The 27,353-nt window shown below is 41.0% G+C and overlaps 1 protein-coding gene across 2 annotated transcripts; it reads right to left on the bottom strand.

Annotated features, from left to right (window-relative positions):
- Positions 1–1,583: 1,583 nt before the first annotated feature.
- TADA1 (transcriptional adaptor 1) lies at positions 1,584–27,053 on the bottom strand. 2 transcript variants are annotated; one of them, XM_072732909.1, is made up of 9 exons: positions 26,763–27,053; positions 18,211–18,921; positions 13,944–14,035; positions 13,590–13,655; positions 9,213–9,310; positions 7,358–7,567; positions 5,313–5,464; positions 3,230–3,392; positions 1,584–2,790 (listed from the first exon to the last, which is right to left on the bottom strand). In XM_072732909.1, the coding sequence occupies exons 2-9, from the start codon at positions 18,282–18,284 to the stop codon at positions 2,638–2,640; spliced, it is 1,008 nt and encodes a 335-aa protein (XP_072589010.1). In that variant the 5' UTR covers positions 18,285–18,921; positions 26,763–27,053; the 3' UTR covers positions 1,584–2,637. The 2 variants fall into 2 exon arrangements, with proteins under 2 accessions (XP_072589010.1, XP_072589009.1); XM_072732908.1 differs by lacking the exon at positions 26,763–27,053 and adding an exon at positions 14,659–14,736 and having other exon boundaries at positions 18,211–18,411.
- Positions 27,054–27,353: the final 300 nt, after the last annotated feature.

A 27,353-nucleotide genomic window follows, 5' to 3' on the forward strand; every position in this document is an offset into this window, starting at 1 on the left:
AGTATCCTGTTTTCATAAATTTCTTGAAAAAATGAAAGCAAGAAGAACCTATATCCCTTTTCATGGTGTGCTTTAAATCAAATTAGTCCTGATGATCTACCATACCCACAGATTCAATGAAATTAGTAGTCTACTAAGAACAATCCAGACATTTTTCCTTTTTTTAAGCCATCAGAATCCAGTGCTGAACCAATCTGTTGGCCACAGCACCTAAGTCTGACTCTTAAAACCAAGCTTCCTTACCCTTATTCTGCATCCTGGAGGCATTTTGGCAGTAGCCAAAATATGATGGAACACAGGCATTTATCTTTTTTTTTTTTTAAAGATTTTTATTTATTCATGAGAGACACACAGAGAGAGAAAGGGGCAGAGACACAGGCAGAGAGAGGAGTAGGCTCCATGCAGGGAGCCCGACGTGGGACTTGATTCCCAGTCTTCAGGATCACACCTTGGGCTGCAGGAGGCGCTAAACCGCTGTGCCACCGGAGCTGCCCCATGGGCATTTATCTAATGGTCAAACAGTAATCCTTTAGAAGTTAATTGTGAGGTGCAGTCAGAAACATCCAGATCGCTTCAGGCAATGGTGGGGGGCGCAGGGTGGGTAGTGACTTGAGGAACCTGTACTTGGTCCCAGCAGGGGGTGATCAAGGCAATGAGAATGTGTGCAAATCCAGCACGGGATGCCTGGTATAAAGTAAGGCGGGCCTTATCCAACCTGGTTTACATAGTGACACACCTATAGCTAAAAGGCCATTACACTCCTGCAGGAAAAATAAGCTTTATTCTAATTTTGAAATTACCTAGTTTCTAACAGCTTTTTCCTCACTGGGAGAGTTACTTTTCTAAATGCTTGGTAATAAGCAGTCACGATTTCACTCTGGATCCCACAGTTGGCAACGGTTGGGAGTTGGAACCAACCTTCGGTGCAACACAGGTGTTCACATCTTTCAAGGCATCTCTTGAAAAAGCCTAAGTATCCCTCTACCTTCAACCCCATCTTTCACTTTACAAAATGATTCCTGAGGAAAACTGGCACAGAAAGTAGATTTTCATGTAGGCACAAGAGACATGAGGCAAACAGAGTCCTCTGGTGTCCTGTGGTCCCACCAGGGTAGGTGGCTGAGGATGTGGACCACACACTAGGGAGCAGCAGGACTTCCATGGGAGCTGCCATTGCAACAGGCAGCCAGACATGGCTGAGGCTCCTGGCTGCTTTCCATCGAAGGACTGCATGGATTGAACACATACTCAGCAGTAAGGCCCCAGATCTACGAATAGCCCCAAACCAAATCATTACATTCAGCTGAGTATCCATCCAAATTCTTCTAAACCTGAAAAATTATCTAAAACTCTAAAGGACTTTTCAGACTTGCACCAAGAACTGAAACTAAGGTGTTTAATTTTTCTTTTCAGTCCACACATCACAAAAGGAAGAAATGAACCTGAAAAGAACCTGTTTTTTAATCTTTCTCATCCACCACATCCCTCTCTGAACAGTCTTCTAAATCTCACAGAGCAGGGCTTTTCAAACTTCTAAAGGCGGCAGTATTCCTTATATGTTTCATAAGTACACAAGAGGAAAGTTTTCTCCCAAAAGGTTTATTTGTCACATTTGAAGTACAAAATCAAATACACAAATATTGAACCATGTATACATATCTATACATATTACTTAGACCTACACAACCCATCTGTACCTTCTAATCTAGTCACCAACACTATCTTCTGAATAAAAAGCATCACCTCTAAAAAAACAAACTTTATTATTAGTAACACTGCAAAATGTAAATTATTTGCACTTTATCATTTGGAAGGACAGAACAGATACTGCACAGGAAGTGGGGAATTTCTAAGTATAAATCCAGTATGTCTACATGGGCTTCTTAAAACCTATTCTATAGGAATAATCAAGAGATGAATTTTGCCAAAGTCTTTGGGCATATTAAGTATAAAAGAAATGTAAGTTATGAGAAAAAACTTTATTAGTTACATTCCAGAGTTTTTATTTTGGTTTTTAATGCAAAGAAAGGACTTTATTTTGTCTAACAGTATAGCATTTCTAAGTCCTATTTTCTATAGAGTTGTAATGAATTTGGGGGGAGATACCTATATCTGCTCACTAAAGGAGGTATATGATTTTTAACACTGTGGATTATTTCAACCCAAATCCAAGAGCACAGTTCTTTAGGAAAAGGCAGAAATTTTAGGCTTGCCAGATAACAGAATATATGCTGTCATTGAACACACAGATGTCCTGCTGATCATGGGAACTAAGTTATAAAAGCATCTTTGTTCTAGAATGTCATCTACCTCACAAACAGACCACAGGATACTAAGCCTCAGATGCCTAAAAACATCTCCATTCTAGGCACAGGATTTTATCAGTGCTTACTCCCATAACTGGGAACACACACACACATACATACATATATACATACAGAGATATGGGTCATTATCAAAGTCAGATTTATATTAATGGCTTCACAGTAGCAACGCAAAATGTACTCAGTGTCACATTTCCATAGGAAAGTTTATATTTACACTATACACTTCAGTTTTGAAGTGTGGACCCAAGAAACATTCAATTCTCTAACCAATGAATTTGCTGAGGGTCCCATGCCCTCAAATCCCCTTAATTCAGCAGAGCAAAAGCCCTTCCTTGGCTGCCAGGCGCTGGCGGTGGACTTTGTCTTGCTGCAGTTCTTCATGATTTGGATGCCAGAGTTTCATGATGATCCTTTCAATGTTGAGAGCGTATACAGTATGTGTAGGAATGACTTCCCTGTGTACCTGTGATTAAAATATTAGCATGACTCCAATTATGTTTCAGTATATTTTTCCAACATTTTATAAATTAAAAAGGTTTATGTCAACAAAACACACAAAAGACGCACATACCTATAAACTATAAGCCAATGCCTAATGATAAAGCTCAAACTAGATAGCAAGAAAACAAAGAAATAACAAGCTTCTGAAATAGGAGTAAGGGAATAAATTTTTTTTTCTTTTCTTTCTTTCACTGGGGACATGGGGGCTGGAAGAGGTAAGTTTTAGGAAGGAGGACTGGGCCCTGGATTTGAAAAATGAGGATAGTATTAATGGCTTTAATAACAAACAATAGAAACTGAAAACCAAAACCAGGAGGAGGAAAAGCTACCAAATTATCTTTGTAAACTCAAGTGAACTTTGAACCATAAATCTAGATAAACCTCAAGGGGCCAAGAGTTACCTGCAAAGCTTCAAAAAGGTCGTACATGTTGACCGGAGGCAAAGACGCAGGGAGGGTATCCCCAGAGCACGCCAGGAGGAGTGCAGCTTGCTGCTCCGCGTCATCAGGGGGCGGGTGGGAAGCTGGGTTCTGACCAGCACAAGGAGCAGAGAAGGCTGGAGGGCTGAAGACAAAGTATTTTAAAAACATTCCCAGTAACTAGGAAGGAGACAACTGAACAACTAGAGTAGAAATGGGCTTTAATACAGCTTATTAAAAATATCTTAAAAGGAACAAAAAACCCAATTACAAATCTAATTATTTTTTTAGCTAGCATATACATGAGTAGCCTCTAATTTTAATTATCATAGGCAGCCCATCCGTCAGGCTGGAAACAAAACATAAACACATAAAATATTTACTGAGCTCAAGATACTGAACCAAAATTGTTTCTTGCCCTTAAAGTGCTTCTAGTCAGGGGGAAGAAAAACAGACCTTAATTAAAGGAGAATGAAATTGAAAAACTGACTTGGGAAAGGAAGATAAAATGTAACTGGAGGCAACAGGATTGAAAATTAACATGCAAGAAAAGAAGATATGGCACAGAATAAGCAGCAGGCAAAAACGGGGGACGGAGAAAACCCAAATCTTGCCAATTTCTGAAAACAGGATCCAGATATAGTATCAGCAGGGAAGTCAGGCATAATTTTTGTATCATAATACTGTAGGAGATGACCTTTACAGTTCTCAAGAACATCTAGGAGGTAAAACAACGAGGAGGTAACTCAGACCAAAGCACAAGCGGGTATGTGCGTGGGTATGGGCATGAGACAAAGGCAGCCCTGTTGGAGAAACAAGCGCCGACAGTGAGGTGATGCCCCGACACTGAGGTGACGCCCTGTGGGCCCGCCGGCAGGGGAGAGAGGCAGTTCGGGAGGCCTAGCAGGGTCAGATAGGCTGCTCCCAGCATTCGGCCACTAAAAGGAGCCCCCTCTCCCTGTTTTTGGTTTGTTTTTTTTCCAGAAAAGAATGACTTACAAAGAGAATACTCCCACACAGGATAGGCCTGAATGAGATTGAGAATGTAAATCTTCACATTTGGCAATCTAAATAAAAATAGTGAACCTAATTTAAGATGGGGCTCTTCAAAATGGGCCTAAAGGTCTTCAGCCATGAAGTAGGTACAACCCCCTCCCTGTTGTGTCCAACTCTCTTCTCAGCTTTCCTACCACGTCTCCTACGTTCCCTTCCTATTCCTTCTTCACCATCATCACTCCTGCCAGTCTTCCCAGTCACACTTTTTTTGCTCTGACCTTGGACCTCCTGTCATCTCCCTAAACAACCAGATAACTGGCGCCCAAGGAAATTCAGTCACTTCAGTTACCACAAGAAAAATCACATCATTCCTTTTTCTTTCCCAAAGGCTTACAATCTGTGGACTAAATGATCTGTGGGAAAGGAAGAAAGAAAGGTGGAGAGGTGAAATCAGACAACACACGGATGAGATGAAAGGTGATCCAGGCTGTCTCATAAAGTGATGACTCAGGAGGACCTTAGAAGTCTTGGGAGCCCCCTCTGTGGAGGGCGGACAGAGGAATCCCAGGTGTGGGGCCGAGAGACCAGGTCTGCACAATGGCATGCCGAGAACAATCTGATGACACCCAGCATAGGACACTCCCTTGAGCTATAGCTACAGAAGCTATAGAGAAATGCCTCCCAGCCCTCCTCCCACCATCGATACCCAACCCTGAGCCAACAATCTCAGGCTTCACTTCTGACCCAGAGCAGGCCCACTTCTACCACCAGGCAGATGCTGGCCGGTTAGGAGCCATCAGGGACCCCAGGGAACCACTCCATCCACACTCACAGTAAACTACTTGTGGCAGCCAAACTCTGCAACTTCCCTTCTGATACACAGTACCAAACAATTAATTAGTTATCACCAAGGATGCACCAAAGAAAATAAAACTGCACTGTCCTCAAAGGTACCTGAGACTTACAGAAACATAATAAGCAATTATTTAACAGTGGTCTAATGCGTAACAGTAGTATACCAACCAGAAAGGAAAGGATGGATGCAAAAATCACAAGAAACTTCATATACCTTTCTATTAAGTTGTTGTAAGCTACTACACTATTCTTCAGGTATGGCTGTGGGGTTACATTACTACCAAAGGCATACTTAAAGTGACCATCACGTAACCGATAAGCTTTCCTTCTTGACACAACTGATGTCAATATATCTTTAAGGTGATTCTGTAAAAACAAAAAAGAAAAGAAAAATAGCATGAACTCTTGTTTAAAAGCAAATCATAGAACTTCCATTGACCAAAAAATGTTTACTAGCATTTAGTGGATGGAGATATGAGACAAGCTAGCATATGTTGGAACCAAATGAATATTATTTACCAAAAAGCCACAAAGCCACACCAGAGTAGGAGGGTAAAGGAAAGAGGGAGATGTGCTACTTTTATTTAGTTCAATTTAACATGGGCTTACTCTACATGAAATTTATTAAAGAAGTTATTTATATCTCCAAATTGGCTCCTCTCAGAAAAGGATTTTCAGATAGCCTTAAAGTACAAAACAAATACATAAAATTTTAAAAAGGAGGCAAATTAATTTGAAACCTGTTTTAAAATAGGACAGAAAGTTTCAAGATCTAAAATTTATTGGTTACAATGCCCAATCTACTAAAATTCTTGCATTAAAGAAGCTTGGCTCTCCCCAAAAACCACATACATAACAGATATATAGAAAATAAACAAAAATTAGGTATTTAATATCTCTTAAGGAGAGCCAAGTACATTAGAGAGGAATGGAAAATGTGAAAATAAAGAGAGAGAGCTGGTCCCAGTCTACTATTAATAACAGGAGAGTCAGTATTAGGCCTGGTGTTTCAACTAGTAAAATAATCTCATATCCAGGCTTTCATGATACAATTTGTCATTTCTACACACCAAATTCATTTAATGTTTACAACTTGATGAGACAGCTATTATAATCTCTGGAGTACATGAGAGCAAACGGAGGCCCCAAGTATCAGGAATTACCCAGTATCATCTGGCATACCTACACACTATAGATCCCAATATATTTTGTTAAATAATTAAATGAATAAAGTGAATGGTTCAGTGAAAGAGTGTGCTAAGACAAGAATCTCACTGTTTAGACTCTTTAAATGCTGTGCCACAGCAAAAATCAGTGATTTTAATCTTTAGGATTCTACATCTCAATTTTTCCTTAAAACCTGCTCCCTTGGGGATCCCTGGGTGGCGCAGTGGTTTAGCGCCTGCCTTTGGCCCAGGGTGCGATCCTGGAGACCCGGGATCGAATCCCACGTCGGGCTCCCAGTGCATGGAGCCTGCTTCTCCCTCTGCCTATGTCTCTGCCTCTCTCTCTCTCTGTGTGTGACTATCATAAATAAATAAAAATTAAAAAAAAAAATAAAACCTGCTCCCTTATCGGGGCAGCCCGGATGGCTGAGTGGTTTGGTTCCGCCTTCAGCCCAGGGTGTGATCCTGGAGACCCAGGATCCAGTCCCACATCGGGCTCCCTGCATGGAGCCTGCTTCTCCCTCTGCCTGTGTCTCTGCCTCTCTCTCTCTCTCTCTCTGTGTCTCTTATGAATAAATAAAATCTTTTTTTAAATTTTTTTATTTATTTATGACAGTCATACACAGAGAGAGAGAGAGAGAGAGAGAGAGAGAGAGAGAGGCAGAGACACAGGCAGAGGGAGAAGCAGGCTCCATACACCGGGAGCCCGACGTGGGATTTGATCCCAGGTCTCCAGGACCGCACCCTGGGCCAAAGGCAGGCACCAAACCGCTGTGCCACCCAGGGATCCCCAATAAATAAAATCTTTAAAAAAAAAAAAAAAAAAGCAAAAACAGCTCCCTTATTAACAAATTAAACACCAAATTAAGCAGAAGTGTTAGGCCATAAGTAAGTTTTCTGAAAAGCTTAGTCTGTTAACTAAAGGCAACAGTTTGGACTATGAGGTGTTTCTCCCCTCAAAAGAAAAACCATTTCAAGACAACGATTCTCAGATCATGACATTTTGGTTCTTTTCTTACGGGATCAAATTAACAACACACACAAGCTTGTTACATTCAAGCTGTAAAACTCTTTCTGCCACCAGCAAACCAACCTCCACCGCATAGACAACAGCTGAGACTGCCTCCTCGGTGACGTTGTCCAACCCGTGCTCATAAGCAGTCACTATCATTCTCCCTTCCAGCTGACCCCGAGTGGGAAGCATCATTGTGTGGGAACAAAGTTTCAAGTCATCATCATCTTGGGGATCCTTTGCCACAAACTGCTGGGCTCCCGAGAGGGGATTTTGAGGCTGGAATCTATGCTATGGGTAAGAAAACTTTTCAAAATTATTCATCACAGTGGCAAGTAATGAGACACAACAAAAGTAACCAATTTATTGGACTTGAGATCTCACAAATTTTCACCAAACCATACCGGAGGGGTTTAAAAAAAAAAAGTAACTTGTGTACAAATAATCACAGATTCACACCCATTACATAATGAAGACATGAATTAAGGGGAATAATGGTAGTATGCACAGCAGTTTATTCTATTCAATTAATACCTTGGTAACCACAGAATATATGGCTCTGTGCTAAAAATAACAATTAGGGGGAAGGAGAAGATATAAAATTATTTTCAAACAAGTCAAAGCATTTTAAATATACTTGTAAGTAAGCAAGTTCTGAAAGTAGAAATATATAGTAATACTCCAATTATGCTGTAAAAAGCCTAGCCAACCAACATAACAGATTTAATAACAGGTATTCTAAAAGAACACCAGACGGTAGAACTATTTTATATAGTCTTTTACTTACAATCCTCAACACAGAATCTTGCTAACATAGTCATTCTAATTATTTAAAATAATTTTTCTTGGGCACCTGGGTGGCTCAGTTGGTTAAGCATCCAACTCTTGATTTCAGCTCAGGTCATGATCTCCAGGTCATGAGATCAAGCCCCAAATAGGGCTCTATGCTCAGTGGGGAGTCTGCTTGAGATTATCTGGCCCTCTGCCCCTCTCCCCATTCATAGGTGCGCACACATGCACTCTATCTCTCTAAAATAAATAAATCTTTAAAAAATAACATAGTGTTTCTTAACCTTTTCCCACTCATAAAACCTCTGCCTTCCTCTGGTGGACTCTGAAAGCCCATCTGTATACTCCATCGTCAGTGCGAGATACACCCACAGTAGCGATTATGACCTGTCCCTGTTTGAAGTTTGTATCGCAAAAGAAAACACTGGTTGTTTTTCCATTTTCCAAGTACAAAACTGTATTTTATATCAAATATCCCTTTTCAAACCAAGGAATGCCTCTCTGGAGGTACTAATGCCTTCCAGATTGAGTATTATTTATAGAATAAATAGAAAACAAAGGTAGCAATAAATATTTGTGAGGTTAATCAATAAAGCTATTAACACCCAGTCAAATCTATAAAAGAAATATTTTTGAGAAACTTTCTTCTCCAAATACAAACAAAAAAGCAAGTTATTCTACAATGTTTACAAATTTTATAGCCAAATGCCTTCATGACTTCTCTGCTGATCCCCAAAGGCTCAGGGCCTAGTTGGGCAACATCAGGATCCTGCCAGAGGCAAGTGTCCTGGAGCCATGGAACACAAATCTTCAATATAAGAAACATTATTCATTCCAGAAAAATACTTAAGAGGAGAAAGAATACAGGTATATTTTTTTGAATCATTAAAAAATCATTAGGTATTAACAAAAATATATTAATATTTATGCGATAACAAACTAGAATTATAAAAATTCAGATACCTGGGGCTCACAATCTTTGAAACTCTCATCAACTTCAAATACAGTAACATTCCTCCTCAAATCATGCCCCCCTTTTTTCCAACTCTACTACTAGTATTTTAAGATGTATTTAAAAATTAAGGCCAGTTTCATCACATCAGCATTTAAATCAGTTGTTACCAAGATCTATTGAATAACAACCTACATCAAATTTCTGACGAACAGAAGAAAGTTTTTTCTTTCCCTTTGGTTTTCCAGGTTTAGCTGCAGAACCCCCGGTCCAGTGCAAAGATCCAGCACCCTCTGTGAGACAGAAAAATAATAACCATAGAGAAAATAATGATAGGTGTCAACTGCTAAGTTTGTTTTCATTTTGGGCTAAAAAATTATGGAATGCTCAAGTAATGAAAATAAATAATAAATGCTTAAATTCAGATCTTCTCTTTTTTCTCTAAACAAAATTATGAATCATCTCAAAGCATGTTTTTTCCAGCTGTAGCCAAAATTATTCCTTTATGAAGACAATTTGTTTTTCATATTTTCAACTCTAATGTTTATTGGGTGTTTTGTTTGCTTATAAGTAGCAGTAATATCAAAAAAGTAAGAGAGAATTTTCTAGTTCAAGATGGTGAACAGAGCACATGAATTTCTCTAAGACCCTACTAAAAATGGTAACAGTGGAAAGTAAACAGCACATATGCACAATAGCGACAAAAAGGAAAATGAGTGAAACAAGATGATATCTCAACAAATTTCAACAACGGTCTAAAACTGTCTGACTTACAAGCAGACATATGGAAGCTATAACCTAGGTGAGGCAAGGTTGGGAAATACAGAAACCAGTCTACCTGCATAGCAGAAATCTACAAAGATTCTGGATTTGGAGGAGGTAAGTGCAGTAGAAACCACGGAGGGATCAATAAAGCTAAAAATAAGATTAATGGAAGGTCTATATTCAAAAATCATCACCACCAGTACTGGGCACAGTACAAAATAAAAATGCAGGTCCCTTGTGCAAACATTAACCATTTCAAGACAACCACAGTAGAGCACTAAGCCAAGGATGGGGCCCGTCTGAGTTCCTGGGCAGTTCACAGGCCTTGAAGCCAGCCCGGCTCATGCCCATACATAGTACAGTAACTACAACAGCAGGGGAGAGAGGGGAAGGGGACAAGTGAATGGAGGACTCTCCTCTACTTAAACTGAACAAAATTTCTGGGATCTATTCACGTAGTTGGTATAGATGTTGGCATTCTAGAGCACAGCTCTCTGTATGCTGCCATTTAAGGAGCCCCAAGCATTGTATGCCTCATTCTTAAATATGAATCACCAGACATCTGACAATAGTCTGTAACATGATCAGAAGACCAAGCTAAATAAACAGAAAATAAAGGTCCCAGATTAAAGAATTCAGGCAACACAAAGGACTTCAAGTAATTTCTAACTGGTACCTTCAGAAGTTTGAAAGATATAGAGCCATAAAACAAAAAGAAGATATTATAAAAATTGCTGAATTAAAGAACGCATTGGGCAGGAAGGTTGAAACAGCTGAGGAAATCTCATAAACACAAAGCATGAAGACAGATGTCCAAAATCAGTAAATGCAGAAAGCGACTTAAGCTCCAGTAAGGAGCTACTGAAGTCCTACTGGAACAAGAGACAAAGTAGGTGTCTTTGAGAAAAAGTCCAGGAGGGGGAAGAAGTATTTCACTATAAAGCTTCTGTATTATTTCTAACCATGAGTGTATGCATATATAGTTTAAAGAAAAAAAAAAACTGAAGTAATCTAAGCTCATTATAGTACACTTAAAAAAATTACTCCCCAAAATTTTTGTAAGACAGAAGAAAAACCCCACTCATCATCTAAGCAAAAATACTATTTCCATTTTGATGTTTTTTAAAGAAGTTTTTAAAGCTTTAAAAAAAAATACTCCAAGTTTGCCAGTTAAAAAGTAGCTGTTTGGACAGTTATGATGATGAGCACTAGATACTGTACAGAATCGTTGAATAACTATATTGTACACCTGAAACTAATATAACGCTGCATGTTAGGGGGAAAAAACTGTTTGGGAAATCAAGTTCCTCCTCTCCACCACTTTAAATGTCTTTGGTATACCCAGGTCTCACTGATGAGGTCAGCCAATCCCAGAAGACTCCCAGAGAAACCTATTCCTGCTGGTCGGCCTGAGTGTTCCATGACACTGCTGATGTGTGAGCACACTCCAAGCAAGGAAGCACAGCATGGTGAGTATCGACTCACTGACAAAGAGGACAGCTTTCCAGCGCTAGGCAGATTTCAGTGTGGATCCAACACTTCCACTTACTAGTTGGATAAAGTGTCAGGTAAGTTTTGCTTTTCTTTTTGTTTTCTCTAAAGTTTGTTTCCTAATCCATAAGAGGAGGTTAAGACCTATCCTAAGGAGTTGTGACAATTAAAAAGAATGCACAGAAAGTGTTGCATTGCAGTTACTCAATTAAAATCCTCTTTCCTGCCTAACTTAGAAAAACAGAAAACCCACTCCTAAGTATTATACATACAATGAACTATTTCTCTATTTCTTTCTTTCTTCTTCTTCTTTTTTTTTTTTTTTTTTTAGTAAAAGGATAGAAGTTTATAAAGCAAAGATACAGAGAAAGCTCTCAGAAGTGAGAGAGGTCCCAACAGGGTTGCCCTCTATTTCACTTTTAATAGAAATCATCTCTTTGTTGCTAGCAACTATCAATTTCATTTTGAGGAAATATATTTTGGTGTTTGATAGAGAAATAACCTCTCAAATTCCAAATATTTCATCATTTATTTTAAAATAATCAATAACAAATGTTCATGAACATCAAAGGCTTTATTTAGTTAAAATCAGCCACTTATACTAATACTTCATTTTGTTTGGCATTTTTTTACTTTCAAGGGCACTTTTTCATATGTTCTTTCATCCATATATGTATAAATATAATTATCTATCTATCTATATATATATATCTGTAGAGCAGATATTACTGTAATGTAAAAGCTAAGAACATCCAATAATTAACTATACTACCTAAGCTAGTGGCAAAACCTAAACTTAAACCTAAGTCTCTTGACTAATCAACCAGGGTTTCTATCCCCAAACATACCACTCACCTTTTGCACATATGCCACTTTAGAATATACAGAGCAAGATCTAGTTCTCACAATGCTGTCTTTCCTGATCAAATTAAATTTTACACTAAGGAGTGGATCATCTCTATGATCTAACTAGCTGAAGTCCACTTCTATTTAAAGAAAACAGAACATGCAAAATCAGATACACGTGACAATGTGCAGAAAAGGGCAGTGTGGGGGTAAGGGAAGCAGCCCCTATTAACTCCAATCTCCATATACAAATGCTCATTGTTAACTACTCTTTACCAATGACAACTTCTTTGAGTGTGGGGGACTTGGACTTTAGGAGACTGCATCTGAGTTCATTATTATACAGTAGAAGGTTAGCAGAGAAACACAGAAAGTACTAGCCATTTCTCCATAAAGATTATTATCACAATCACCACAAGTCCTTTAAAAACAAAAATATTCAACTTAATCTACAGCACGAGATACCTAGAAATCCAAATTTCTAACAAGAGCTCAGTATAGGTTTTATTGTGAGGCAAATTTTAATGCATTTATTTTTGATCACTTGATTAAAATAAGATGGTTGAAAAAACTGACTTATACCACTTAAGCTCCAAAAAATTAGGGCAAAATAGTCACTGTTTCTTATCTGTATCTATTTCAGGTAAAGTGACAGAATCAGCCCCTACCTACCTCCCCAACAAGCTAAGGCTGTAATCTTCCAGGTGCCAATCTCCTACTTGAGAATACAAGTCAAAGTCCAGATTCTCACCACGTTGTGGTTTCTCCTCCGCCTAACCCTAACTCATCTTCCCTAGATCACAGAAACCCTCTCCTAATACCAGCGGCCCTTGGCTTCTTCATCCTGATTGCTCACCCTCTTGCCTCTCATTTATGCAATCTAAAATCAAGCTGAGCTGAGTGAAATATAAGTCAATCGGAGAAGGACAAACATTATATGTTCTCATTCATTTGGGGAATATAAATAATAGTGAAAGGGAATATAAGGGAAAGGAGAAGAAATGTGTGGGAAATATCAGAAAGGGAGACAGAACATAAAGACTCCTAACTCTGGGAAACGAACTAGGGGTGGTGGAAGGGGAGGAGGGCGGGGGGTGGGGGTGAATGGGTGATGGGCACTGAGGGGGGCACCTGATGGGATGAGCACTGGGTGTTATTCTGTATGTTGGCAAATTGAACGCCAATAAAAAATAAATTTATTATTATTTTTTTTATTAAAAAATAATAATAATAAAACAAAATCAAGATGAGTGGACAGTAAAGACCAAAATTCAATATAAGCACAGGGAAATCATCTACTTCACAAAGGTTCTATAAAACCATCTTTACCTACATAATAAATGTTTTCTTCTGAGCAGTTCAAAGAACATTTCACTTGTAAACAACAGATGTGTCTGTTAAAGGAAACTAAAGCCCACTGCTCCATGGCTCTGCTGAATGACATCCCCGGAAGTATTTCCACTCCCTTACCTGGTGTAGACACCAAAATCTGACAACGCGTAAGAATAGCCAGGAGGAAATCGTTGTGAGAATGGACTGAAAAAGGGAAGATTGTCACAAGTAAATTTACGAAATATTTAAAAATGTAAGGAAACCATTATTTAACTTTGGATTATCCCCACCCTGCCATTCTTTACACTTTATTTCAAATATCCATATTATTAAAATAATCTTACACACCACTAAACCCAATTTTATTTTTTAAGTGAAAAGACTTACTGCAAAATGTACTGCCATTTATTTTTGCAATTATTTATTGGTCATTTATTACAAATCTGGGTAAACTTCAGAACAGTAAAGTAACTCTCCAGATAATTATTTTACCATTATCCTGCGTGAGAAGTCTATGGGCTTCAAGGTCAAACTCTTCTTTGCTGATCTTCTGCTTGAACCACAACTTTAAATTAGCCCAGTATCTGCAAAGGCAGAAGCAGTATTAAGAACCAACGGGTCTGCTTCTTTGCTTCCCAAATTCACCTTACCTGCTCCAAAACCGAGGAAAGGAAATTTTGCATTTCCTACTGTATTGTGAGCTGAGTTCATACACTTCTCCCCAAATTCATACGTTGAAGCCCTAATCATTACCCCAGTACCCAGGGTGTGACTGTATTTGGAGACAAAACCTTTTTAAAGAGGTAATTAAATTAAAATGGCATTTTCTTCAGGGTGGGGGTGGGCCCTAAGCCAATTTGATGAGTATCCTTGTAAAAAGAGATTAGGACAGAAAGAACACACACACACACACACACACACACACACACACTCACACACTCACACACACCCGTGACCCCAGACAGTGGCCATCTACAAGCCTAAGGGAGAGGCCTCAGAAAAAAACAATCCTGAGGATACTCTGATGTCAGACTTCCAGCCTCCAGAACTAGGAGAAAACAAATCTATGTTGTTTAAGCCACCCCATCTGTGGTATTTTGTTATGGCAGCCTTGAAAATGAATACACCTAGGAATCAGAAAACCAACAGAAGGAAAAGGAAGTTCTTCCAAAAAGGAACTGATAGGTAGTCACACAATTGGACTCACGAGTCAATTAGCCAAAATTCACAGCCATAGCTTTCCTTCTTCTCTGTTGCCTTTGTAAAAGACCTCCCCTCCAGAATCCTACATTTGAGATATATATTTTAAAAGTATTATTATTAAAAGTATTAACTTTTAAATATTAATTTCAAACACATTAATTTTTATAATTAACTATAGTTAATAAACTGTATTGTATATTTGAAAGTTTGCTGAGAGATCTTAAAAGTTCATTAAAAATTTTTTACCTATGTGTCACGACAGATATGAACTAGACTCATCGTGATAATTTTGCAGTATACAGATAGAATACTTGTTGCACACCCAAAACTAATATAATGTTACATGTCAATCATTCCTCAATAAAAAAAAAGATTTTTTTTTTTTTAAATTTTATGATAGTCACAGAGAGAGAGAGAGAGGCAGAGACACAGGCAGAGGGAGAAGCAGGCTCCATGCACCAGGAGCCCAATGTGGGATTCGATCCCGGGTCTCCAGGATTGCGCCCTGGGCCAAAGGCAGGCGCCAAACCGCTGCGCCACCCAGGGATCCCAAAAGATTTGTATTTTAAAAGGTGTATGTGTTTTATGGGTTGGGGAGTAGTCATTAATATTGATCCTGATAAACTTTTTCCTTTCAAATGAACTCAAGTTTTAATCTAACTGGCTGGAGTAATGAGTTTCTAATACACCTCACCACAAAGAAAATACCCGTGGATATGAGAAACTTAGTGGTTTTTAAAGTGAAAACCAACCACTAGTCATAAAAGGTACCAGTTAACCGAGAGGAAAAAAAAAAAAAAGATTTGATCCCTTAGACCTTAACAACATTATCAGAGCACTAAAATATGACTTTTCACATCCACAGCCCTTGTTCATCAAACAGAATTAAAGACTACTCAGTGCATGTCTTACAATCACTTTCAACTTACACTTAGCTATTTTCTAATTCTCATTTAAGTTCCTAACAGAAAAGAAAAAAGAAAGATTTCTAAATTAGATGGCTTAATGCTCTCACTGCATTATACCCATGGCAGGGCTTCTCCTGCACATAGCTTATCTTCAAGTCATCTTAGTATGTACCTCTGTATGTAACTGGATATGTGTGCATGTAACTGCATGCAAAGCTTTGGGCTCACATCCACTTTTTTCCCCCCAGGAGAAAACTATAGTTTTAATGGGGTCAAAGTTGCCCAAGACCCATTTCAACAGCAAAATGTTTAGTTTCAGAGCTTGGCAGGACATTTCACCTGATACACACGCTCATTAGTCAATAATAACTTCTTAACAACAGACACCTAAATGCTTGTGTTTTTTGTTTTGTTTTGTTTTGTTTTAGGACAGGAAATAAAGCTCTACAGAAAAAACAAGTTTCTTCCTGGCCCATTCTATCCAACAAAAGAGGATAGTAACATGAGACAAATTTCATTATTTAAAAGCCCTGTGTCACTATTTGGCAAAAACGATGCAAAAATTTTGAGTGTGAACTTATATGTAAAACAAGGCTCTAACAGGAAGCTCTGCCAACACGATACTACTTATCTTCTCCAATGGCAAACTTCCTAGCCGAAAAGATCTGGGAGACCTGCTCCCCAAACCTGGTCCCTATATTACCTTGCTGTACAGCCATGGACAAATGACTGTTTTCCTCAATACCAGAGTCAACATCTATGAAAATGAGGATGATAGGAGAGAAATGGGAGTGGGTCAAACTAGGAAGCACTGGAGATACTTAGAGAAAACTAAATAACATATGATCAAGCCACCAAAAAAATTCAACACTTTAAACAGGACACCTTCCTGGGTACTACACAAAGTGAATTAGCTAGCAAAGGCCACGTCTTTCTAGAAGCTGATGTGGGCATGCAACCTGACATAAAGGACATGTGGACTAGATAAATAGAAAGCAACTCTTATCTGGGTTCCTTAATACACTCTCTGTGGTTTACCTACCACCCAGGACCATGTTTAAACTGCCAGGTTATATAAACCAAAGCAAACTACTCACGAAGGAAACGTGCGAAATTACTGTATAGCAATAGTACAGAGTGTTTAACCAAAAGGCACTTTTTAAGGAGCAGGGGAAAAAGCGAGAGAATGGAAAAACAAATACCAACCCTGTGCCACTAATTATTCCTGGCACAAAAGCATATTTTGGTTGCAATATTAGTGCAATATAGTGATTCACCCTACAGATGCACCAAATTTAGCTTTAGCATCTATATTTGACCAACATTTGATAGCCAGCATTGGTCTTTACTAACCAAATAGAGGGGGCACCCGGGTGGCTCAGTGGTTGAGCGTCTGCCTTCTGCTCAGGTCATGAACCCGGAGTCCTGGGATCAAGTCCCCAATTCGGCTGCGTGGGGGGTGGGGGGTGGGGGGAGGGCTGCCTGTGTCTCTGCCTCTCTGTGTCTCTCATGAATGAATAAATGAATGAGATCTTTAAAAAATAATAAAAATTTAAAAAGTAAAATTGTAATAACAGTTGATGTTCCAACAACTTCTAAAACACCTCCTTGTTATTTCAGAAATATATTTGGCTTCGGCCTTGGATGAAGTATTGATCTTCCATCCTGCCATTCCACATCGGACCTGCTTGTGTCCGCCTGGCTGGGCGCAGGTTTCTTTAGAACCCCCCATAAGGGGGAATCCCTGGGTGGCTCAGCGGTTTGGCGCCTGCCTCTGGCCCAGGGCGTGGTCCTGGAGACCCGGGTTCGAGTCTCACGCTGGGCTCCCTGCATGGAGCCTGCTTCTCCCTCTGCCTGTGTCTCTGCCTCTCTCTCGCTCTCTATCATGAATAAATAAATAAATCTTTAAAAAAAAAAAAAAGAAGAAGAAGAAGAAGAACCCCTTGTAAGGTATTAGGGCACGGGGAGCCCAGTGACTTTTGAAGACTTAACTTCTCTAGATCTCAGTCTTCTCATCAAATGAGAAGGGTAACCGTACCTACCTCACATCCCTGCTGTGAGGATTAGATGAGATAGTACATTGGAGAGTACTTAAAAAGTGTTCAATTAATGTCCCCTACTGAGATCCTCACTATCACTGCAGTGATGTTCGGTATTCTACCCGCGGGTCTGTCTGCCTTCCGAAACTGTTGTCAACGCTCTAAAACGCAGGGTCTACGCAGGGCCCGGATCTCAGTAAGCCTCCGCCTCCAGGAAGCCCTCCAGGGGCGCGCCGCCCCACGCGGTGCCCGCTCCCGCCGGGGAGCGTCGCGTTCGCGGTCACCCGGCCCGGGGCAGGCCTCACCGGTCTCGAACTCTGCATGGAGGCCTGCAACCGTTTAGGCACGGAACGTGCCTCTCCCGCCCGCGCAGGGCGGGGAGTCCGGGCGAAGGCGCCCCCCGAGGCCCGCGGCCCGCGGCCCGCAGAGACAGGGAGGCCCGGCCCTCCAGCCCCGCGCTGGCCCAAGAAACCCGGAGGCCCCGCCGCCCGGGACGCGAGGCAGCGCAGGCCTCGGGGCGGCGAGGGGCGTCTCCGGGGGCGGGGGGCAGCCCGAAGCCAGGCGAGCACAGGCGCGGAGACCTGGAAGCTGCGCCACAACCGCTCTTACTGTTTCACGTTGTCCCCCAGGGCCTCGCTCAAGTTCTTCTTGGCCGCTTCCAGCTCGCTCACAAAGGTCGCCATTGCTCCCCACGTCTCAGCCCGACCGCAGACGGCTCTGCCACGGTGACCAACAACCGAAAAGCCAACGCGGCGAGAGTCTCGGCGCTGGAGGCTCAGTCCGCCGGCGTCTGCCCCGCCCCCAATCGCTCAGAAGACGTTTGTTTGGTTTTCGGCTCCGCCGGCCTTCCTGAAGAGAAAGTGAGGCGGCAAACTCGCTGTTTTCTCGGTCCTCCTGCCCCCGCCCCTGGGGTCACGTGATCGCGTGTGGCCCCGCCCCCCGCAGCCGCGGCCGCCGTGGGCTGCAGCGGCGCCTGCCGGGCTGGTGCTTCTGGGCTCCTGCAGGCTGCGACGCGCCGGCGAGTTCCCGGTTCGGCCCCCGCTGTCCTTTCACCTGCAGGAGTTACCTTTCTCGGCAGGTCAAAAAGTAAGTGTAGTATCTGTTTGGTTCCCTTCGACTTATTTTTTCGCCAAGCACCGATCGTGTAATATGCCACTTAATCGATTCGTCTTAATTCTCTGCGACTTCCAGCTAAATTGTAAGTTCCATGTGGACAGGATTGTGTTTTATTCACTGCCGTTTGCCCACATACTGGGCTCTCAGGAAGTACTTGCGGAATGAATGAAGTAATTGTGAAAAATAAGGAAAAGACACAGAAGGCTAAAAATTAAAAAAAAAAAAAAAAAGAAGAAAGAAAGAAAGAAAGAAAAGAAAAAAGAAAAAAATGTGTTTTACTACCTCCGGACAAACTTTAACAGATTTCTCCTCTACCCACACCACAGTCCCCATAATTTAATATCATGCTCTGTTTTCTATTGTGCATCTTGGTGGGGGGTTTTAAAGCTTAATATACTAATACAAATATTTTCCTCTGGTATTTTAGTGTCTTTATAATCATTTTAATGACAGCTTATCAAATACCCCACAGATAAAATGTACACAGTGACTTGTTTCCTAATTGTTAGCCTGATTGTTTCCATTTTTTTTTCTCTATTAAAAGCAATTTTTAAAGTAATGAACTTTTTTGCATAAACCTTTTCTGCATTTAGGACTATTACTTTAGGATAGAGTCCCACAAATAGAATTACTGGTTTAAATGATAGGAATATTTATAAGAATCTTGGTGTATATTGTCAAATTGCCTTCCAAAGATGGAAAATAATCCTAATTGCTTTGAAATCTTGTGTAATTTCTCTACGAAGGCCCCTTCAAGCTGCTCCATTTGTTCAGCAAAATACACTCCTATTATGTGCTGGGAACTCTTATGTGCTGGATTTACAAAGATGAACAGCCAGGTAAAGTATTTCTATCTGTGTTCATGAAACTCCAGAGAATTTTTGACCTTTTTTTTTTTTTTTTTTTTTTTAGATTTTATTTATTTAGAGAGTGAACAGGAGAGAAGCTGAGCAGGGGAGAAGGGGCAAAGGGAGAGGGAGAAGCAGACGACTCACTGAGCAGGGAGCCCAATGAAGGGCTCTGTGCAGGGCTCTATCCCAGGTCCCTGGGATCATGACCCAAGCTGAAGGCAGACCTTTAACTGACTGAGCCCCCCAGGTGCCCCAAAATTTTGACTTTTTAAAAAGTGGTTATCCACTTCTGCTTTTCCATGGCTCCCCACTGTAAACAGAAAGTCACCAGCTAAGTAAGCTAGTAAATACTTTATTCATTGTCTTACTGAGAACTATAGCCCAGGAACAGTCTTTCAAATTGCTCTGAAGAACTGCTCCAAAACTTGTTATATATTATGTATACAAACTATGTATATAAAATTATTGTATATACATAAGGGGAAGGGGGCTCATGTGTTTGCAAGCAGTTCTCCAAATACTTGTGCATCACAAGGTATAAGCTGTTAGAGTCATGAAAATGAAGGTTTACTGATGTCCACACAGATGTGAGAAAGACCCTTAAGTCATCTGAATACATTATGTTTCTATCATATCTGACTGTTTAAAAATAGTGCTTGAGTGCCTCTGATTAACTGGTCTTCCAGTTCTTCCTGTTGTCCATTTCTCCTTGAGATGACTTGAGATGGTCACAGAAGGCTGACACTGGTCACCTACTGTGGTCTGGGTGCATATTGAGTATTGAACAAATATCAGACTCCTCAATCTGGCATTTACACTTTCTTAGGACCTGAACTCTGCCTGTCTGTCCAGATCACACACATCCTGGACTGTCCCTGTCACCCCTCAGGATGCATTTTGCATCCCAGTTACTTGACTTTCTGTAACAAACCACATGAGTCAGTCCCTCTACACCTTTCTCCCCCTCTGCTAGGTTTGAGACCTATGGGTAGCTACCTACATTTTTTGCAGACAGGTCCAAACATGTGTAAGAACCTGCTAAGGGGCAATTCAGCAGCACTAGGAAAGGGCACAGGAAGTGTTTAGGTATATCTTCCAGGAACAGTTCTTGTTTTTCATCTCCATCACTTCCCATCCACTAGGAGAAATACGACTCTTAGCTCATCACATCTGTGCTTCATAGCACCCGTAACTCTATACATCTAGTTCAATTATATTCCTTTTTTCTCTCATCTCTTTGTACACCTGTTAGCACTGATTTCAGTGTAATTGTTAAATGTCCACCTAAACTGTAGTGTTAGACAATATAACATACACAGAAATCTGACCAATGTACCTAACAAAAATAAATATCAAAAACATTTGTAATTTGGCAGATGTCCATCAACAGATGAATGGATAAAGAAGATACACACACACACACATACATATCCACACAATGGAATATTACTCAGCCATCAAAAAGAATGAAATTTTGCCATTTGCAACGACATGGAAGGAACTAGAGTATGTGATGCTGAGCGAAATAAATCAGTCAGAGAAAGACAGTTATCATATGATTTCACTCATGTGGAATTTAAGGAATCAAACAGATGAACATAAACATAAGGGAAGGAAAAATAAAAACAGAGAAGGAGGCAAACCATAAGACACTCTTAACTCTAGGACACAAACAGGAGGAGGATGGGTGGGGGGTTGGGGTAACTGGGCGATGGGCATTAAGGAGGGCACGTGATGTGATGAGCACTGGATGTGTTATACAACTGGTGAATCACTAATTTCATTGAAACTAATACTACACTATGTGTTAACTAAATTGAATTTAAATTTTAAAAATTTGAAATTTGGTGATTTACTTTAAGGAAACTAATTCTAAATCTTCTTTGGGGATAGCAATAGTTACACACTACATACTACATACAATCAACTATTAAATAGCTTCAGAGAATGTAGGTTAAAGTAGTTTGTGAAGTGTAAAGAATTCTACAAATGTTACTTTAATCTAGTTTTTCAGAATCTGTTTTTTGGACGATCTCATAGTAATTTTCTCTTCCCCAGTTGCAGACTAGTTTTAGAGTAACTAGTAAAGTCAACTCAATAGGATATTGGGAACAGGCAATATAAAATAAGAGTTTCTATTACATTATATCTTTTTTGCATTTCATTAAAACAAAGTTAAAGGTTGATAGTATTTATACATTGCCTATTTTTATGCAACTTCTTTCAGTATGTAATTACATAAACCATAAATATATGATTATATAAATATAATTGTGTACAAATAGAATACAAAGGAAAGCCCCACAAAAAGTTTATTTTCATAGCAATCTTGTTTAGGTATCTATGAAAGCTTGGCCTCTGCTTGCTTAATTCTTCCCCATTCTATATTTTATATAACATTGGATTTTTGGCAATAGGATTTGATGTTGATGGAGTTGTGAGAGGTCTCTGCTCTGGAAATTAAAATTATTGTTATTCTTTTTCACAGATACCATATTTGGGATTTTTAGACCTATTTATAAACCACTGGCTCCCTCTTTACAAATACTTGTTGATTGGCTTTCTTACTCCACTCATTAACATTGGCTCATTAGCCTTTTTCCCAGAGCACTGCCAGCAAATGTGTGAGCTGTTGTTCTATTTCAGACATCAGCAGCTCTGCTTCACTTGGAAAGACTCTTATTCAGCTTTAAAATATTACTGATAATATTTTTAGTTGCCCTGTTGAATTAACGGCTATAACGCTTACTGTAATTTGTAATACTTATTATGCTACACTAGGCTACTTGTGTGTATATATTTATAGTTATGCGCAGTGGTACACAGTGGCTCACACTCAACATATGTGTCTGTCAGCATAAAATATTTTAGAAAATTCTATGTAATGGTCTTCTTAAATCTCTATATTGAGGTACAAATTTTAATACAGTTAAAGTTTATAGACTAGAATATATTAGGCCCACGTTAAATTTATGGCTGAAGACAATTAGAGAGGCATGTCACCCTGACACCGCATATATTTATTTTATGACTGCCAGAAGGAGGTGAAGAGGCTCTAAATCTTTTTTTATGCCACGAATTTCATCGCCAGTCTGGAAAAGCCTCTGCAGCCCTTCTCTTCTCAGAATAATCTTTCTAAATAAATAAACTATGTAGGGTTACATTTTAAACAATTTTATTGAAACTCTTCTAGCCTTGAGTCCCAGCTTAAAGCCCTCTGAAGCTTTATAAGTACTTAGATTCCTCAGGCTGCTATAACAAAATATCACAGTGGTTTATTTTTATTTTTATTTTTGTAATATTTTATTTATTTTTAAATATTTTATTCATGAGAGACACAGAGGGAGAGAGAGAGAGAGGGGCAGAGACACAGAGGGAGAAGCAGACTCCATGCAGGGAGCCCGATGCGGGACTCGATCCCGGGAGACTCCAGGATTATGCCCTGGGCTGAAGGCAGGCACTAAGCCACTGAGTCACTCAGGGATCCCCCACAGTGGTTTAAACAACGAGATATATTTTCTCCTAGTTCTGGACGCTAGAAGTCATGATTCAGATGCCATCAAGTTTGGTTTCTTGTGAGAGCTCTGTTCCTGGCTTGTAGAGGGCCATCCTCTTTCTATGGCTTCACAAGGCCTTTCCTCAGTGTGTATGTGTGTGTGTAGGGAGGGTAAGAGGGAGAGAGCATAAGCATGGCAGCTCTCTGGGGTCTCTGCTTGTAAGGACACTAATCCTATTGGGTCAGGGCCCTACTCTTATGACCTTATTTAACCTTAATTACTTTTTTAGAGGCCCCATCTCCACACACGGTCACACTGAGCGCTAGGGATTCAAAATATGAATTGGAGGTGGGGTGGGGGGGATGCAAACATTCAGTCCAAAACAGTACTACAGGAAGTTAATAAGAGTTTCCCATTCTTAATCTTTTGGAGATTAGAGTTTTAGGACTCTCAGAAATGGAAGACATCTAGGGATTCTAGTAAATGAAAGATACCTAAGCAACCCTAAGAATACTGAAAAGTGAACACTGTTTTTACATATGTTTTGATACTATCATGGTTGACTTGATCAAAGCATTTTTGCTGGAGTTAGTTTTAAAATAGTCTCAGAATATAAGGGATAGAAAGGAAGAACCATGATCTGTGATATAGATGGACAATAATTAAGAGAGTCAACTGTAGGGACGCCTGGGTGACTCAGCGGTTAAGCGTCTGCCTTTGGCTCTGGGTGTAATCCTGAAGTCCCGGGATTGAGTCCCACATCGGGCTCCCTGCGTGGAGCCTGCTTCTCTCTCTGCCTATGTCTCTGCCTCTCTCTGTCTCTGTCTCTCTCTCTCTCTCTCTTTCTCTGTGTCTCTTATGAATAAATAAATTTCTAAAAAATGTTAAAAAAAATAGTCAACTGTACATATGTTATACATTATAAAATGTAAATAACTCTACAAACATTAGCTAGTCTAGTTTTTAAAATCTGTTTTTAAAATTATTTTGTAACAATTTTCCTTCCCCTCAGGGGAGGGTAAGTAAAAATATAAGTATTGTTAAAAAAAAAAAAAAAAAAAAACCTTAGAACAATCAGAGAGCCCTTCCATAGCTCAGTTGGTAGAGCAGAGGACTTTAGATGCAATGGCTAGAGGTAGGACAATCAACAGAGAATAGACACCCAGCTAAAAGGGCAGAATAGGGGACAGAGCTGGACCACAGATCAGCTTCTGAGGACACAGAGAGACAGCCAACCTTGGGCACAGCCTCTTAGGTCTCGCTAGAATATTTCTGTGCCTTGGAGGGAATCTCAGAAGCAGCTCTTCATTCTTTTGCCCTTTCTCACTCTGACAGCCTAACAGAAAGACCCTCTTGGTTCTGTTTCTGTGATGGTAGTAAGAACACTACAGACGGACTGTAGGGAAACAGAGATGGCTCAAAGAGCTCCCATTAGGGAGGAAGTTAGTGGGCATACCAATGGTATTTGTGGAGCCATCCTTTAAACTTTGGAAAACATGAATTATTAAACTGCATATACTGGGAAACAACCCCTTCAAACTTCTGTAAGCAGCTTGTCAAGCTGAAATTTGGAAAACTTAGCTGAAGCCTTTGGCCACTACTCAGAATGTGAACAAGAGCTTCTCCGGGTGTTGGGACACCTGGGTGGCTCAGTGGTTGAGCCGTTGCCTTTGGCTCAGGGTGTGATCCCAGCATTGGGATCTAGTCCCCCATCAGGCTCCCTGCAGAGAGCCTGCTTCTCCCTCCCTCTGTCTATGTCTCTGCTTCTCTCTGTGTCTCTCATAAATAAATAAAAAAATTTTTAAAGAGTTTCTCCAGGTGCTAAAAAATATTTTTGTATAGTGATGATGGAGGTCAAGCATTAGAGAGATCTTTGGCACTTGAGGCCACTTCAGGAGATGTCAACTGATACACTGGCTCTGGAGTTGCTCATGACATCCAGACTGTGCTGGATGGAGACCAGACTACATACCTCACCCTCTGGACAGAGGGAAAGCCACAGGGCTGACCCAGAAAGGTGAATTGCCTGCAGTTGCCCTGACCCTAGGGAACGAACTTGATTCGTAAATTTTTGAAGATTTGGCCCGTGCTTAGTGTTTGAAATCCAGGAGGTGATTTGTTGCCTGGAGTTACAGCTGCAATCCCATCCACTTGCTGGAGCCCTGAGTCCACTCTCTATCCTTATCAGAAACAGTAAGCCCGCTGGGAGTCAGCACTTCCTCCAAAGTAAGGAGCTTAGTCTTACATATCTTTTCTATATTTATGCCTGATTTCTTTAAAAATTTTTGTTGCTTTTGTAAAGACATCTTTTTCATCTATTGCATTGAAAGTTGAAAACCCACCTGTGGCTAGTTCCAGTCACTGAGTAGCTAGCTCAAGGCCAGACCCTCCATTACCGTGTGGAACAGGGCTGTTCATAGTGGGTATCTTTGCCTTGCACCTGGTTTTCATGGCACTTTTCACATTTCACCAGTAGGTATGATATTTGCTGTACACTTAGAAAAAATACCCTTTATTCCTACTTTGCTGAAAGTTTTATCATGCATTATCATTGAACGCATAAATGTGTTTCTGCATCTATTCAAAGGATTGTACTGTTTTTTTCTCCTTTACTTTTTTGGTGTGGTAAATTATACTGATTTTTTTTCTCCACTCATATTTCTGGAATAAATCCTCCTTGATTGTGATACATTTTTAAAATACACTAGCGTATTTGATTTGATCACATTTTGTTTAGGAGTTTTTGCATCTATTGATAATACTTCTGAGTAATATTAGTATCAATCTAAAACTTTTGAATATGGTCCTTGTTTGGGCATAAACATTACATCATTAAATGAGTTGGGGAGTTTTCCTGCTTTTCTGTCTCTGAAACAGTGTTTAAAAAGGGAGAGGGGAATAAAAATAAAACATAAAAAGGGAGAGGGGCCTCTCTGTTCTTTTAAAGTTTGAGAAAATTTCCCTGTGAAATCATCCAACCCTGCTCTGGTGGAGAAAAGGGCAGGTTTTTAAAAATTTCCAATTCCATTCTCTGATTTTTGGGGTGTCCTGTTTTTTTCTCGAGTTACTTCTGTTAATTGATGCGTTTTTCTGTCTACTTTTCCATTTCCTCTAAGTTTTTCAAAGGGGCTCTGTGTTGATAGGTACTTATTTTGCTGGGGTCAGGATGGGCTGCCGAAGGTGGATGAGTGTCCCATTAACATATCCCCCTTCTTTGCATGTTGGTGGATGCGAGATAACACTATTTTCCTGACACTTCAAAGAATCGCCCCCACCTCTGGCCTCATTCATGGAAACTTTATTCCAAAGAAAACTCAGGAGGGTCACATGATGAAGGAAAGCCGGGGTTGTGGGTTCTCTAATTTGGGGTCCCAGTTTTTCCACAACATTTTTATAAAGAGGCTCTTGGATTTGCAAACCCAATTTGGATCCCCGTCTCCTTTGGGCCATTGGAGCGATCGCCGGCCTGGCAAGTCTGTGTTCAGCCCCACCCAAGGGTACCCCTCCAAGGCCGCTCGGAGCAGCCACAAGTAATTCCTGCACGAGAAAGACCCTCGCCCCCTGGGTCCGGGCTGGTCCTGCCTCTCCCCAGGAGGTGGTGGTCCAGCCGTGACCAGCGGCGCGCAGACGGGCAGTGACATCGCGCAGGTCTGGGTAGCCCAGGGCAGTGAACAGCCTTTTGCCCAGGCCGGCCTACCTGCTGGCCTCCATCCTGGTCCCCTTGGCCGAGGTTGGATGTCGCCGGCAGCGACACAGGTGGGTGCAGGGCTGTGTCCAGTTCAAGAGCGCACCTGCTGCGGCGGCGGGGCGGCCCGGCCCGCGGAGACCCGACTGTGCGGGCCCCTGTCCCTGAGAAGCAAAGCGGAGATTCGGACTAGTGCCCGCCTGGCCGAGGCGACCCGCTGCCGCTCCGGGAGAGACCGCGGCCGCGGCCGGTTTCCGCCGGCGGCCACACGGGGGTGATGTGCCCTAACCCTGCCTCGGGGATGGGCGGCTGCTGGCGAGGACGCCGCGTCTTAGGCAGCCCAGCCCGGAGCGCCGCACCCCCGGGCCGCCCCCGGCAGCTTCCATCGGCCACTAGCGGGGCTCAGGTGGCCATCTGAAAGGTGGCCGCCCTCGTCCTACGGATTAGAAGCCCTCCGGCGCACATCTTGGTGGTCCAGGGGTGGTCTCCAGGAATGTTGCAGGACACTGCCCCACGGAGCGTTCAAGTTTAACTGGCTGACGGTGTGCAGTCGGCCACCATAAAGCCCCCCAGCAATGGGCTGGCAAATCACTGCCATGTTCT

Source organism: Vulpes vulpes, chromosome 13 (genome assembly GCF_048418805.1).
Source record: "Vulpes vulpes isolate BD-2025 chromosome 13, VulVul3, whole genome shotgun sequence".
NCBI classification, from domain to species: Eukaryota; Metazoa; Chordata; class Mammalia; order Carnivora; family Canidae; genus Vulpes; species Vulpes vulpes.